Genomic DNA, 17,483 nt, shown 5'->3' with positions numbered 1-17,483 from the left:
CACTACACCACCACTATACCACCACTACAGTACCACCACATCACTACAACACCTTTATACCACCACTACAGTACCACCACATCACTACAACACCACTATACCACCACTACAGTACCACCACATCACTACAACACCATTATACCACCACTACAGTATCACTACATCACTTTATCACCACTACACTAACACTATAGTACCACCACATCACTACAACACCTTTGCAACACCACTACAGCATTTTTTATTAATAATTATTATTTTTATTAATTATAATTTTTTCTGTACCTTAATCACATATTTATAGATAAAAAATATAACCGGAGTTTTTGGAAACATCACTGCACAAAGACACAAACTAAAGGGAACTGAACCCTGAGATAGAACATAGAACAGTACTGTTAGTACACTTTTTACCTCACGTGAATGGAACAACCTTTACAGATCAGATCTTCTGTGTTCCTGTATGTCCAGTACCGGAGATATAAAGGAACTAAAGGGTACTTTTCTTGATGCGGTACCTTTAGTATCTTAGTACCCTTTAGTGTGATTAAGTAAGTGCACTGCACCGGTGTACCGAACACACCTTCTCAGGTCAGAGAGAGGGACGTGTGTGTGTGTGTGTGTGTGTGTGTGTGGAAAATTATAGATGGATTAAACCCAAATTGCGCGTGCACGCTCATGACAATCTCGCGCGCACGGTTGCTTAATGAGATTGCATTGCTGTAACTCGGTGTTTTTTTGTTTCGTTTTTTTGCACGTTTTCTCAATGGAGTAATTTTTAAAAGTGTGTTTGTAGCGCGCACACACACACACACACACACACACACACACACACACACACACACACACACAAACTGCCTGTCCGGTTTCCTGCCTTCCCTTTCGCTGATCAAGTTACGTAGTGTGTGTGTGTGTGTGTGTGTGTGTGTGTGTGTTTGCAGCATCATTTGAGAGAGTCTCTCTCGCGCGTGCAGTGCGGTAGAATGTGCAGGTGATGGGAGGAGGAGGAGGAGGATGATGAAGAGGAGGGAGGTGCGTGGACCGTGCACGCGAGTTAGACTTTCAAGGGGCAAAAGACGCATAGAGCACGCGGAACAGTTCCCGCAACACAGTTCCTCACGCGCGAGAGCTCAGCAACTGGACTGCGATTAGTTCCTTCCTCTTTATTTATTATTATTATTTTTTTTAATTCTTTAATCCCCTCTTTTTAATCTTGTCCGGTTTAGAGTTTGGGTTTCTCCTCGTCATTTCTCCTGCACGAGGTTCATCAGGACTCCATCAGCGCTCCTCAACTTTTCTTTATTGAAGCGGTGGATTGCGGAGAAACTGCGCGCGGCGGCACGCGGCTGGAGACAGACTGAGGAGAGGAGGACGAACCTGGAAGGACTTCGGGGGACAGAGAGTGAGAAAAGAAGGATAATAAAACCACATCATAAAACAGGAGACTGGTTTCCTTCCCGAGCGCGCATAACAAAGCCACTGTCGTCGCGTGCATACTGAAGAAAAGGAGGAAAGAACGATAGATAGATATAGATAGATAGAGGGAGGGAGGGAGAGAAGCGTCCCGAGTTGAAGTCACGGATCTCTCTCTCTCTCTCTCTCTTTGTGTTCTACTGCATTGCAGTTTAAACCCGGTGCAAAGCGAAAGAGAGCCGCTCGCGCGCCGTGCGGCATCTAAATGAACCGGAAAAGGAGAGAAAAACCCGGTACCGAGTGGATCCTCTCCTTACTGCACACATGGATCTTCGCTGAAGAAGAAAAAGAGGACGTGTTTTTGTTTTAAATGCGGGCATCACGCACGTGCAGACGTGACTGGAGCAACTAAGGAAGTGCAAAATCATCTAAAAAATACTAAGAGAGACACAAAGAGAAGAAAACCAACAAGCAGAGACTAAAAAAATCATTGCTGGATCTGGAGCACGAGCAGGCTGCAGAGAGAAAGAAGAAAAGAGAGAAAGAAAGAGGGAATGAGTGAGAAAGCCATGGGGAGCGCCGCAGTGAACACGCCGCTCGGCTGCTACCTCGTGCTCGCGCTGCAGCTGCTGACTCAGGTGGATGGGGCGCTGCGCTACCGGGTCGCTGAGGAAGGACCGGCGGACGTGCGCATCGGCAACGTGGCCCTCGACCTCGGGCTCGCCACATCCGGCGTTGGGACCGGAGACGTGACCTTTGCGCTGGAGTCCGGGGCTGAGTACTTCAAGATTGACAACGTGACAGGCGAGTTGACCACCAGCGCCCGGCGCATCGACCGTGAAAAGTTACCACAGTGTGCCATGATCTTTGACGAGAACGAGTGTTTCTTGGACTTTGAAGTTTCCGTGATCGGGCCGCTCCAAAGCTGGGTGGACCTTTTCGAAGGCCGCGTCGTGGTCACCGACATCAATGACAACACGCCATCGTTTCCGTCTCCTATGCTAACTCTGTCAGTTGAGGAGAACAGACCAATTGGAACGCTTTACCTTCTCCCCACGGCTACGGACCGTGACTTCGGGCGCAACGGGATCGACCGCTACGAGCTCGTGCACCAGGATGCTGTATCTGGGTCACGCCGACCCAATCCCAGCATGGCCACAGGAACCGAAAGGAACGGAAATGGTGAGAGGAGGCGTATCCAGGAGGTTGGGCCTACTTTAAATGGGCGGAGCAACAGTGTCTTTGAGTTGCAGGTTGCTGATACACCTGATGGACAGAAACAGCCGCAATTGATTGTTAAAGGCCCGTTGGATCGAGAGGCACGGGATTCCTATGAGTTGATTCTTAGAGTTCGAGATGGCGGAAATCCGGCACGTTCTTCTCAAGCGCTGCTTCGCATCTCCATCACTGACGTCAATGACAACAATCCACGCTTTGAAAGGGCTGTTTATGAAGCTGAAATGGCTGAAAACACACCTCCAGGAACCCCTGTGTTGCAGGTTCGAGCTTCAGATCGTGATGTCGGAGTAAACGGACAGGTGGAATATGTCTTTGGTGCTGCCACAGAATCGGTACGCCGGCTACTCCGCCTCGACGAGGCCTCAGGTTGGCTTAGTGTTTTACATCGTATCGACAGAGAGGAAGTTTCTCAACTGCGCTTCATAGTAACCGCGAAGGATCGCGGCCAGCCACCTCGAACAGACCGCGCCACAGTCATACTCAATGTACGAGACGAAAATGACAATGTTCCTGTCATAGATATTCGCAAAATTGGCCGCATCATCGTACGGGACGGAGCTGCTATGGTGCCTGAGAATGTTCTAGTTGACACTCCTGTAGCGTTAGTCCAAGTTTCAGATCGTGATCAAGGTGAAAACGGTGCTGTGACATGCACAGTGGTTGGAGATGTACCGTTTACACTGAAACCTGCAGGAGAAAACGCACTAGCTCCTCCTCCTGCTGTCGACGACGCCTTCGAACGAAACAAAAAGAAGTTTTTCCTGCACACTTCGGCGCTTTTGGACTATGAAACCACACGGGATTACACAGTCACCATTGTCGCGGTGGATTCGGGAAGCCCGAGTTTGTCGGTTAACAGCACTTTGATGGTGCGAGTTGTGGATATAAACGATCACGCTCCGACATTTGCTCAGAATCTGGTGGAAGTTCATTTCGCAGAAAACAACACACCCGGGGAGCGGGTGGTCACCGTGGTAGCGTCCGATGCCGATAGTGGCAAAAATGCAGAAATCGCATATTCCCTGGATCCGTCGGTGAACGGAGCGTTTTACATTGACACCGATAACGGAGATATACGTGCTACCGGCGTGTTGGATCGAGAGCAGCGTGACAGATACGAGTTCCGCGTAATCGCTCGAGACAAGGGCACTCCGTCTTTACAAGGTTCTACAACCGTTGTGGTCCAGATAACGGATAGAAACGACAATGCTCCAAAGTTCGTCCAGGAAGTTTTCATGTTTTATGTGAAGGAAAACCTGCTTTCCAACAGCCCAGTTGGAATGCTGACCGTTACAGATGCTGATGGTGGAGAGAATGCGGAGTTGAGTTTGTTTGTGGAGGAGGAGGATGATGATGACATTGAGGAAAATGAAGCAGGAAGTAAAAGAACGGAAACCTTAACCAAGACGTTCTCTATAGAGAATAACACCGGGACTATCTTTTCCGCGTTGTCGTTCGATCGTGAGCGCCGCAGCACGTACAAGTTCCGTGTTCGGGCCATAGATGGTGGTGATCCGCCTCGATCTGCAACTGCCACAGTCTCTCTGTATGTAACGGATGAAAATGACAACGCTCCATCCGTCATCTCACCTTCTAATGACTCGTACACGCTCCTAACTCCGTCCAGTGGCGCTCGGACTGTCGTCAGAACTGTAACGGCCTCGGACAGTGACGCTGGCTCCAATGCAGATCTGCGCTATGCTTTGATTGGTGGAAACCCGTTCCATCTGTTCGAAATCGGTGCGAGCAGCGGCGTAATTACGCTAACAGAACCGCTGGAGAGACGACACCGAGGGCTCCACCGCCTGGTGGTACGAGTGAACGACAGCGGGGTTCCATCACTGTGCGCCACAGCGCTAGTTCACGTCTTCGTCAATGAGAGTCTCACTAACGCCACCCTGGTGGATGCTCAGGTAAAAAATAAAACACAACCACACACATACAACAAGACCATAATATTCCTAATTCACCAGTGTTGTGGCCTTCTGGACACTGCTTGAGTGTCTTGTTAGACTTTGGTCAGATTGAGCATTGATTACTTCGTTGTAAAGTAGGTGCCAAGACTGTAACGATGCTTTTCGAATTTGCAAGAAAGGGATTTGGCTAATTGGTGGGGAAAAGTTTCTAGACTAGTCCTAAGCACTGTTCGGTTGGGATTTGTTTTTCGGACACGCTCAGCTATTGAAGTGTGTCCTACCTGAAAGAGGAAATACAGAGAGCTTCCTGGAGCATCTTCATGAGCAAGATATTCTGGGCATAACAACATCATGATGTAATAATTAAGATTTAGAATCACACAACTCCAAGTGAAAACCTCATCCCGTCTGAACAGGGCTTTGATCTGTTACATGTGGGAAGCTTACGGTGATGTAACACACATATGTAATGTAATATATATGTGCAGGAGGACAGAAAATTGCCCCTTTCCCTCAGTGTGATTGTTAGTCAGGAGGTGCGGTTGTGTTACTCTAGCATGGTTGATTTTTTGCTGTTTTTAGCCTAAAACACAGATTTTTGTTAAAATACCAGCGTAGCATCTGTCCACATGTTCATTCCAGAGTGTCAGTGTGATGTCTGTACTCGTCTGAGGGCCTTGTCTAGACGCTTGCTGAGAGGAGTGGTGTGTGTGTGTGTGTGTTTGTAAGAGAGGGAAGGGAGATGACTGTGGTTTTTAGGGATGTATTGTGGGGGTGGAATATGTGTGTGTACAGTGTGATTCATTTGAGATCTGAATGAGGGTCAGTGCAGGTAAGAAAAGGTCAAATAAAGGTCACAGCAACGACCTGAAAGTTCTGCTAAACTGAGTTATATAAAAAGAACCAGACGTTAAACCTGAGTTTGACTGATGTTACTGGTATCAATATGAGACAGTGTGAGATATAATGGAGTGTGGAGGAACCCTGATGGAGGAACGTCTGGGTACGTGTGGAACAATGAACGTTTCACAGACAGTAGGAGTGGATGATGAACCCGTGCTGAATCTGAATCAAGTACGGACACATCCACAGGAGTGTGTGTGTGTGTGTGTGTGTGTGTGTGTGTGTGTGTGTGTGTGTGGGAAGAACACAGAGGCACATTGTGGTCCGTGACAGGAAGCTATTGAACGACGTGGCACTTCATTAGCGGCGTCCGGTGTTACGACGTGTCACTCTGTAAAACTATAAAATTGTAAAATGTCTCATGTGGATAAATATTCATGACTCAAATTACAGCTGACCCATGCTGACACACACACACACACACACACACACACACACACACACACACACACACACACACACACACACAAAACCTATGACTGAATATCATCGCCTAGACTTAATTGAAAAGTCTAAACATTACAGTAGAGCCATAAAATGAGGAACCAATTAAATTAGAGTGCTCTCTCTCTCTCTCTCTCTCTCTCTCTCTCGATCTCATTATCTCTCCCTCTTACTTTTTTCTCTGTCTCTCTCCAATTATTTCTTCCCCTATTTCTTCCTCTCCCATTATCTCCCATCCCGCGTTTCTCTCTCTTTTTTATTGCCTTTCATCCTTTCTTTCTGTCTGTCTCTCGCCTTTCCCATCCAGGTGGCCCGGAGTTTGGGGTTACCCCTGTCCCTGGACATTGCAGGTGACCCTGATAATGAGAGGATTCTTGGTAAGCAGCGTCTGAGCGTGGCGATTGGTGTACTCTCGGGTGCAGCCGCGGTGGTTCTCATTATCCTGCTGGTCCTGACTGCTCGTCAGTGCGGAGCGCTCGGGAAGAACGGCTATGAAGCCGGAAAGAAAGAACCTGAGGAGGACTTCTTCACGCCCCGCCCACCATCTCAGCCACCGCCCGAGAAAAAGAAGCGGCGCGACACGGAGAAACGTGACACTCGATCCAAAACGGAGCGCTCGCTGTATGCCGGGATCGTCACAGTTAACAGCTGCAGGCGCACCGACGAGGAGGAGGAGGAAGAGGAAGTTGAGGAGGAACAGGAAGTGAATCAGCGCATCGGAGCTAGGCGTCACCGTTCCAGTCCTGACCTCGCCCGTCATTACAAATCCAGCTCCCCGTTACCCGCGGTCCATCTGCAGCCCAACTCGCCACCGGTGGAGGGGAAGAAGCACCAGGCCGTGCAGGAACTTCCTCCAACAAACACCTTTACCGGGAACGGGAACGGGAACGTGGACGCCATGTCGCTTGGGTCAGACCACTGCTCCGAGTACAGCTGCCATAATACCAAGTACAGCAAACAGGTGAGGAGCCAGCGCTTGTACAGTGCACTGTATTTACACCTTAACACCAGATGTGCTGAATCTGTCGTGCTTTTGTTCACTCTTTGGTTCTCAGTGTGTCCTGCAGGAAAATCTCCTGTTGTTGTTTCGTGTAATTATTTGTTTTAAAGCAGCTGTTGTGCTGATGGATGGTGTTGATGGAGCTGCTGATTCCTCTCCACTCTCGTTTCCTCCGGGAGATTTTGCTTCTCGTATGCAGCATTAGTTTGACGATGACTCTGTGTCCTGATGAGTTTCAGTTTTTTCACCGTTTGTGGGTTTGGTTGAGCAGCTGCAGGCTGGGTGGAGATGAATATTCATGGAGTGTTATGTGACTACATTTGGGTAACTTCCTGTGGAGTAACCTAGTTTGGGTTCATGGGCTTGGTCAGGGAAAAGACACACAGGAAGCAGGTGAGTGAGTCAGGGAACTCTACATGGCCAGAACTCAGGAACCACAGGAAAAGCATGGATGTGAAGTCTTCACACTGCAGCTTAGCGTTAAGACTAACACACTTAGTTGTTTTGTTTGCACTCATCAGGTGAAGTGTATTATGGGATTGTTCTCTCCTGCAGGGACACGTGTGATCTACAATCATTTCCACCTTTCTATAATAGCAGAGCTGAGAAGATGTACAGAATGTTCCTCATGGGACAAACCAATGGCTAGTATGTAGTAGGACTGCAAACTTATGCAGACACGCATTTATACTGTGATACACGTACAGTGGAACCTCAGGTTACGAATTTAATTCGTTCCGGTACTTTATTCGTAACCTGAAAAGTTCGTATCCCGATACAAATTTCCCCATAATAATGAACAGAAACTTCGGTAATTCGTTCTGGACAACCAAAAATATTACTTAAATAAAAATAAAGCCAATATTCACTAATATTATTTACTTTTAACATGTTATATTAAAATCATACCACATAAAAACATACAAAAGAGGAAAAGATCTTTACCGGGTACTTTCCTTTGAGAAGACTCGCTGCAGGAGACGACGTCAGAGAAGGGGAGGAGGGAGAGTTATTGTTTGGAAGGAGAATCTTATTATATTATATTATTTATATATTATTATATATTATATTATAGAATATTAAAGACAGTGTTATTAACACGAACGCTGAGACAATTGTTGCATTAGAGGGAAAATGAGAGCTGTTTCTTTAAGGCTACTATCAGTTGGTATTGAAGTCCAGAGTGAAATTCATTATGGGAATTGTACTGAAAAGACTGTAACCCTGCTAATCTATCTTCATAAAAACAAGTAAAGTGGTTATGCATCGGCTAATGTTGTCCATCTCATCATTCCACGAGCATCAACTAATGAGTTGTTACGCTGCCGCCGGGAAAAGTTCAAGCGGATAAGTAACACGATGCTCTCGCTAGGGACACAGGACGCTAACTGATGTGACGAGCTGCGTGGATAGAGCAAAACAACCAACTTGCCTGCGATTTTTGGTGAGCGACGTCAGATCCCGATATATTGTTCGTAACCAGGGCAAAATTTTGATGAACTGCGATTCGTAACCTGAATTATACGTATGCCGGGGCGTTCGTAACCCGAGGTTCCACTGTACATGATATTTTATTTTTGAGTAAAGAAAACACTAGATTATACTATACGACACTTCTCTAAAATATTCTATACTATAAACTACTTTACTGTACTTATATATTTTCCTGCATTACTATGCTCTGACACACTCTTACACTCTACTGCAGCGAAATAAACTACGTTACACTTTGCCACACTGTACTGCTTTGCACTATTACACACTGCATCATATTACACAGTAAACATCATTAAACTTCATTACAAAATACAACACCAAATTAAACAATGTCCTACATTCTAACTATTCTACAATATATAACACCACAATAGATTCCAGAATAATACGCTAATCTACATGACACTATACTACATTATACTGTACTACACTATACTACATGACACTATACTGCATTATACTGTACTACACTATACTACATGACACTATACTGCATTATACTGTACTACACTATACTACATGACACTATACTGCATTATACTGTACTACACTATACTACATGACACTATACTGCATTATACTGTACTACACTATACTACATGACACTATACTGCATTATACTGTACTACACTATACTACATGACACTATACTGCATTATACTGTACTACACTATACTACATGACACTATACTACATTATACTGTACTACACTATACTACATGACACTATACTACATTATACTGTACTACACTATACTACATGACACTATACTGCATTATACTGTACTACACTATACTACATGACACTATACTACATTATACTGTACTACACTATACTACATGACACTATACTACATTATACTGTACTACACTATACTACATGACACTATACTACATTATACTGTACTACACTATACTACATGACACTATACTACATTATACTGTACTACACTATACTACATGACACTATACTACATTATACTGTACTACACTATACTACATGACACTATACTGCATTATACTGTACTACACTATACTACATGACACTATACTACATTATACTGTACTACACTATACTACATGACACTATACTACATTATACTGTACTACACTATACTACATGACACTATACTACATTATACTGTACTACACTATACTATGACACTATACTACATTATACTGTACTACACTATACTATGACACTATACTACATTATACTGTACTACACTATACTACATGACACTATACTGCATTATACTGTACTACACTACTACATGACACTATACTGCATTATACTGTACTACACTATACTACATGACACTATACTGCATTATACTGTACTACACTATACTACATGACACTATACTGCATTATACTGTACTACACTATACTACATGACACTATACTGCATTATACTGTACTACACTATACTACATGACACTATACTACATTATACTGTACTACACTATACTACATGACACTATACTACATTATACTGTACTACACTATACTACATGACACTATACTGCATTATACTGTACTACACTATACTACATGACACTATACTACATTATACTGTACTACACTATACTACATGACACTATACTACATTATACTGTACTACACTATACTACATGACACTATACTACATTATACTGTACTACACTATACTACATGACACTATACTACATTATACTGTACTACACTATACTACATGACACTATACTACATTATACTGTACTACACTATACTACATGACACTATACTACATTATACTGTACTACACTATACTACATGACACTATACTACATTATACTGTACTACACTATACTACATGACACTATACTACATTATACTGTACTACACTATACTACATGACACTATACTGCATTATACTGTACTACACTATACTACATGACACTATACTGCATTATACTGTACTACACTATACTACATGACACTATACTACATTATACTGTACTACACTATACTACATGACACTATACTACATTATACTGTACTACACTATACTACATGACACTATACTGCATTATACTGTACTACACTATACTACATGACACTATACTGCATTATACTGTACTACACTATACTACATGACACTATACTGCATTATACTGTACTACACTATACTACATGACACTATACTGCATTATACTGTACTACACTATACTACATGACACTATACTGCATTATACTGTACTACACTATACTACATGACACTATGCACCACATGCACCACGCTGAAATACACAACAATACACTATAATATCAAAAACCTCATCATACTATACTGCATTCAACTATACTATACTAGTGTACTGTACCATACCCTTGTTTATACTAAACTACATTATACTTTACTACACTACACTATATTAGATTTTATTATAGAATTATAAACTACAGTTTGGCAAACTACATAACAATGCACTGCATTCTGCTATACTACACTACAGTTTACTATATTACCTTGTACTACATTAAACTATGAGAATAGAATAGAATAAAACACTACAATATTCTAAACTACATTAAACTACACTTCCTGGTTTTGCCCTGTTTATGTTTATATTTCACTGTATAAGGCAGAAAACATTTCCTGGGTGTGTGTTAATTATCATCTCTTTATTAATTCCTTATTGAAGCATTTATTCTATTTTTTAGAGTGTATTATTATATTGTTTCACTGTTTATTTGGTGATTCTTAACAACGCTCAGCTTTGAAATATAAAGATTATAGATATATGAATAGAGCTCTTGAAGTTCTTGGTGAAGCTTCTGTGATTTTCAGATTATGATTTTTCTATCGAGCTTTGTTTTGCCATATCTGTATTTCATTCAGTAAATGAATGATTTGTGTTAGCGTTGACATTTTAAATGTAGGTAACTTTTTTTACTGTAGTTACTGTGTACTGCGTGGTAAGATGAATATAATTATCTGCATGTTTAAGTGGTGTCCTTGGGCTCCTACTGAGCAGAATGTGTTGTGGTTGGAAGTCGTGGGGACAGAGGTCAGGAGTTAGCCTCAGTGCTGGAGCAGAGGAATGTCAGGAATGTTTTTGTCTCCATATCAGCTCATGGGTTCACTTAATTAAACTCAACACACAACGAAACGTATAGTATTATTACAGCTACGTAAAAATATTACATTACTGTATATTCTATTAGAGTGAAGTATTAGATTACAGTACAATAAAGAGTAACTACAGCAACAGTGCAGCTCTGCTTTCTGCCATACATTTACTTTAGCATACTGTATGTACAGTGGATCAAATATCAATACATAGCTTGTCATACACTATGCTCCATACTATTACCCAGTACACCATTTACACCGTACATCATACCCAATACACTATACAGCATATACACCATAGATCCTACCAAATACAACATAAACAATACCCAATAAACTATACATTATACAATAGCCAACATTCATCATATGCCATTCAACATGCACAATATTTAATAAACTATACTCTATAAACTTTACACTGTTTACCATACACAATACCCAACAGACCATACACCATACAATACCCTATACACATATACACAATACCCTATACACCATACACCATACACAATACCCTATACACCATACACAATGCCCTATACACCATACCCCATACACCATACACAATGCCCTATACACCATACACAATACCCTATATACACAATACCCTATATACACAATACCCTATACACCATACACAATACCTATACACCATACCCCATACACCATACACAATACCTATACACCATACACATACCCTATACACCATACACAATACCCTATACACCATACCCCATACACCATACACAATGCCCTATACACCATACACCATACACCATACACAATACACTATACACCATACACATACCCTATACACAATACCTATACCATACACAATACACTTTACACCATACACAATGCCTATACACCATACACAATACCATATACACCATACACAATACACTTTACACCATACACAATACCATATACACCATACAATACCTATACACCATACACAATACCCTATACACAATACCTATACCATACACAATACCCTATACCATACACAATACCCTATACACCATACCCCATACACCATACACAATACCTATACCATACACAATACCTATACACCATACCCCATACACCATACACACAATACCCTATACACCATACACAATACCCTATACACATACATAATACCCTATACACTATACATAATACCCTATACACCATACACAATACCCTATACCATACACCATACACATACCCTATACACCATACCCCATACACCATACAATACCCTATACACCATACACAATACCCTATACACAATACCCTATACACAATACCTATACCATACACAATACCCTATACACCATACACCATACACAATGCCCTATACACCATACACAATACCATATACACCATACACAATACACTTTACACCATACACAATACCATATACACCATACACAATACCCTATACACCATACACAATACCTATACACCATACATAATACCTATACACTATACACCATACACAATACACAATACCCTATACACCATACACAATACCATATACACCATACACAATACCATATACACCATACACAATACACTATACACCATACACAATACCATATACACCATACACAATACCTATACACCATACACAATACCCTATATACACAATACCATATACACCATACACAATACCTATACCATACACAATACACTATACACCATACACAATGCCCTATACACCATACACAATGCCTATACACCATACACAATACACTTTACACCATACACAATACCCTATACACCATACACTATACATAATACCCTATACACTATACATAATAATTTATACACCATACATAATATATATACACCATACACAATACCATATACACTATACACTATATACATAATAATATATACATATACATATACATAATACACTATACATAATAATTATACATAATATAATTATACATAATAATATATAATTATACATAATACCATATACACTATACATAATAATTTATATAATTATACATAATAATTATATATAATAATAATATTAATTATACATAATAATATAATAATTATACATAATACACTATACATAATATAATAATAATTTATACACTATACACTATACATAATAATTTATACACTATACATAATAATTATACATAATACCATATACACTATACATATATAATAATAATAATTTATACATATACATAATATATACATATATATATAATAATATATAATAATTATACATAATATATATATAATATATAATAATAATTATACACTATATATAATAATATATATACATATACATAATACACTATACACTATATACATAATAATAATTATATATACATAATACCTATACACCATACACAATACCCTATACACATACACAATACCCTATACACCATATACATAATATAATTATACACTATATACATAATACCTATATAATTATATACACCATACATAATAATTATATATATACATAATACACTATATAATTATACATAATACATAATATATACACCATATACATAATACCTATAATTATATAATAATTTATATAATTATACATAATACATATATATACATACATAATACCTATACATAATACCTATATAATTATACACAATAATTTATACACTATATACATAATACCTTATACACTATACACATACATAATACCTTATACACCATACACAATACATATACACTATAATAATAATTTATACATATATATACATAATAATAATAATTTATACACCATACACAATACACTATACATATATAATAATACCTTTATAATTATATACATAATACACAATACCCTATACATAATAATATATATACACTATATAATAATACACTATACATAATAATACCCTATACATAATAATTTATATAATTATACATAATAATACCTATACACATACATAATACCTATATAATTATACATAATAATACACTATACATATATATACATATATACACTATATAATAATAATATATATACATAATATATACATAATACCTTATACACTATACATATATATACATAATACCCTATACACTATACATATAATAATATATAATAATTATATACATAATAATAATTTATACATATAATAATATTCTATACATAATAATTTATACACTATATTAATAATAATTTATAATAATAATATTAATTATACACTATAATAATAATACATAATAATTTATACACTATACATAATAATACCTATACACCATATACATAATAATAATACCCTATACATCATACATAATAATTATATACATATATATAATAATACACTATATATAATATAATAATAATACTATATATAATAATAATATATATAATATATAATATATACACTATATTAATAATACTATACATAATACCTATACATAATACATAATAATTATATAATTATATACATAATACCTTTATAATTATATATAATAATATATAATAATACTATATACACTATACATAATAATTTTTACACTATACATATAATAATATATATTAATAATAATAATAATTTTTATAATTATATACATAATACACTATATACACTATACATAATAATTTATACACTATACACTATATAATAATACCCTTTATAATTATACATAATAATTATATACACTATATAATTATATAATAATACTATATAATTATATATTAATAATAATTTATAATAATTATACATAATACACTATACATATAATAATAATTTATACACCATATACATAATACCTTTATAATTATACATAATAATATAATAATACCCTATACATAATAATTTATACACTATACATAATAATTTATACACTATACATAATAATTTTTATAATTATACATAATAATTATATACACTATACATAATACCCTATACACCATAATAATACCCTTATACACTATATAATTATACATAATACCTTTATAATTATATAATAATAATATTAATTATACACTATACATAATACTATATATAATTATATTAATAATAATTATACACTATATACATAATACATAATAATTTATAATTATACATTATACACTATACACTATACATATAATTATATATAATAATACCTATACACTATACATAATACCCTTTATAATTATATATAATACATATATATAATTATACATATACATATACACTATATATAATAATATATATACATAATAATATATAATTATACACTATATATAATAATAATTATATATAATAATATATATAATTATATACATAATAATTATATAATAATATATATACACTATACACTATATAATTATACACTATATACACTATATACACTATATATAATAATACACTATACACTATATAATAATAATTTATACACTATACATATACACAATACACTATATATAATAATAATTATATAATAATTATACACAATATATACACTATATATAATAATAATTATATACACTATATACACTATATACACTATATAATTATATAATAATACCCTATACATAATAATTATACATAATACACTATACATAATAATAATATATAATTATATAATTATATAATAATATATATACACTATAATAATAATAATAATTTATATAATTATATATAATAATTTATATAATTATATATAATAATTTATACACTATATATAATAATAATTATATATAATAATATATATACATAATACACTATATACACTATATAATAATAATTATATATAATAATACACTATATAATTATACATAATACACTATACATAATAATAATATATATACATAATAATAATATATAATTATATACACTATACACTATATACACTATACACAATATATACACTATATAATTATACATAATACACTATATATAATAATTATATATAATAATTATATAATAATAATTATACACTATACACAATACACTATACACTATACACTATATATAATAATACCCTATACCATACACAATACATATACACTATACACTATATACACTATACACATACATAATACCCTTTACACTATACATATACATAATAATATATATACATAATACACTATATAATAATTATACACAATACACTATATATAATAATATATAATTATACACTATATACACTATAATAATAATTATACACTATACATATACATAATAATTTATATAATTATACATAATATAATTATACATAATACATATATAATTATATAATAATATATACACTATATAATTATATATAATAATTATACACTATACATAATATATATACATAATAATAATAATAATAATTATACATAATATATACACTATATATAATAATATATAATTATATATAATAATAATTTATATAATTATATATAATAATATATAATTATATATAATAATATATATACACTATATACATAATACCTTTACACCATACACAATAATTATACACTATATAATAATAATTTATATATAATTATACATAATACACTATACACTATACATAATACACTATACATATACATAATACACTATATAATTATATATAATAATACACTATACACAATACACTATATAATTATACATAATACCCTTTACACTATACATATACACTATACACCATACACAATACCCTATACACCATACAATACCCTATACACCATACACCATACACTATACACAATAATTTATACACTATACACAATACACTATACACCATACACAATACCTATACACCATACACAATACCCTTTACACCATACACAATACACTTTACACCATACACAATACACTATACACCATACACAATACCCTATACACCATACACAATACCCTTTACACCATACACAATACACTATACACCATACACAATACCCTATACACCATACACAATGCCCTTTACACCATACACAATACACTATACACAATACACTATACACCATATAAATACCATAAACACCATACACACAATACACTATACAC

The 17,483-nt window shown here is 35.6% G+C and overlaps 1 protein-coding gene across 1 annotated transcript in view; it reads left to right on the top strand.

The window, feature by feature from the left end:
• The first annotated feature begins 920 nt into the window (after positions 1 to 920).
• The window catches only part of pcdh7a (protocadherin 7a), a 37,850-nt gene continuing 21,287 nt past the window's right edge, over positions 921 to 17,483 (top strand). The window contains exons 1-2 of the mRNA XM_046842579.1: positions 921 to 4,565; positions 6,223 to 6,876. Of these exons, the coding sequence (XP_046698535.1) occupies positions 1,968 to 4,565; positions 6,223 to 6,876 (3,252 nt within the window). The 5' untranslated portion in view covers positions 921 to 1,967. The remainder of the gene's footprint in view (positions 4,566 to 6,222; positions 6,877 to 17,483) is intronic.

Source organism: Silurus meridionalis, chromosome 28, assembly GCF_014805685.1.
Source record: "Silurus meridionalis isolate SWU-2019-XX chromosome 28, ASM1480568v1, whole genome shotgun sequence".
NCBI lineage: Eukaryota > Metazoa > Chordata > Actinopteri > Siluriformes > Siluridae > Silurus > Silurus meridionalis.
Note: the sequence above shows the minus strand (reverse complement) of the source record. Positions and strands in the feature narration are given on the sequence as shown.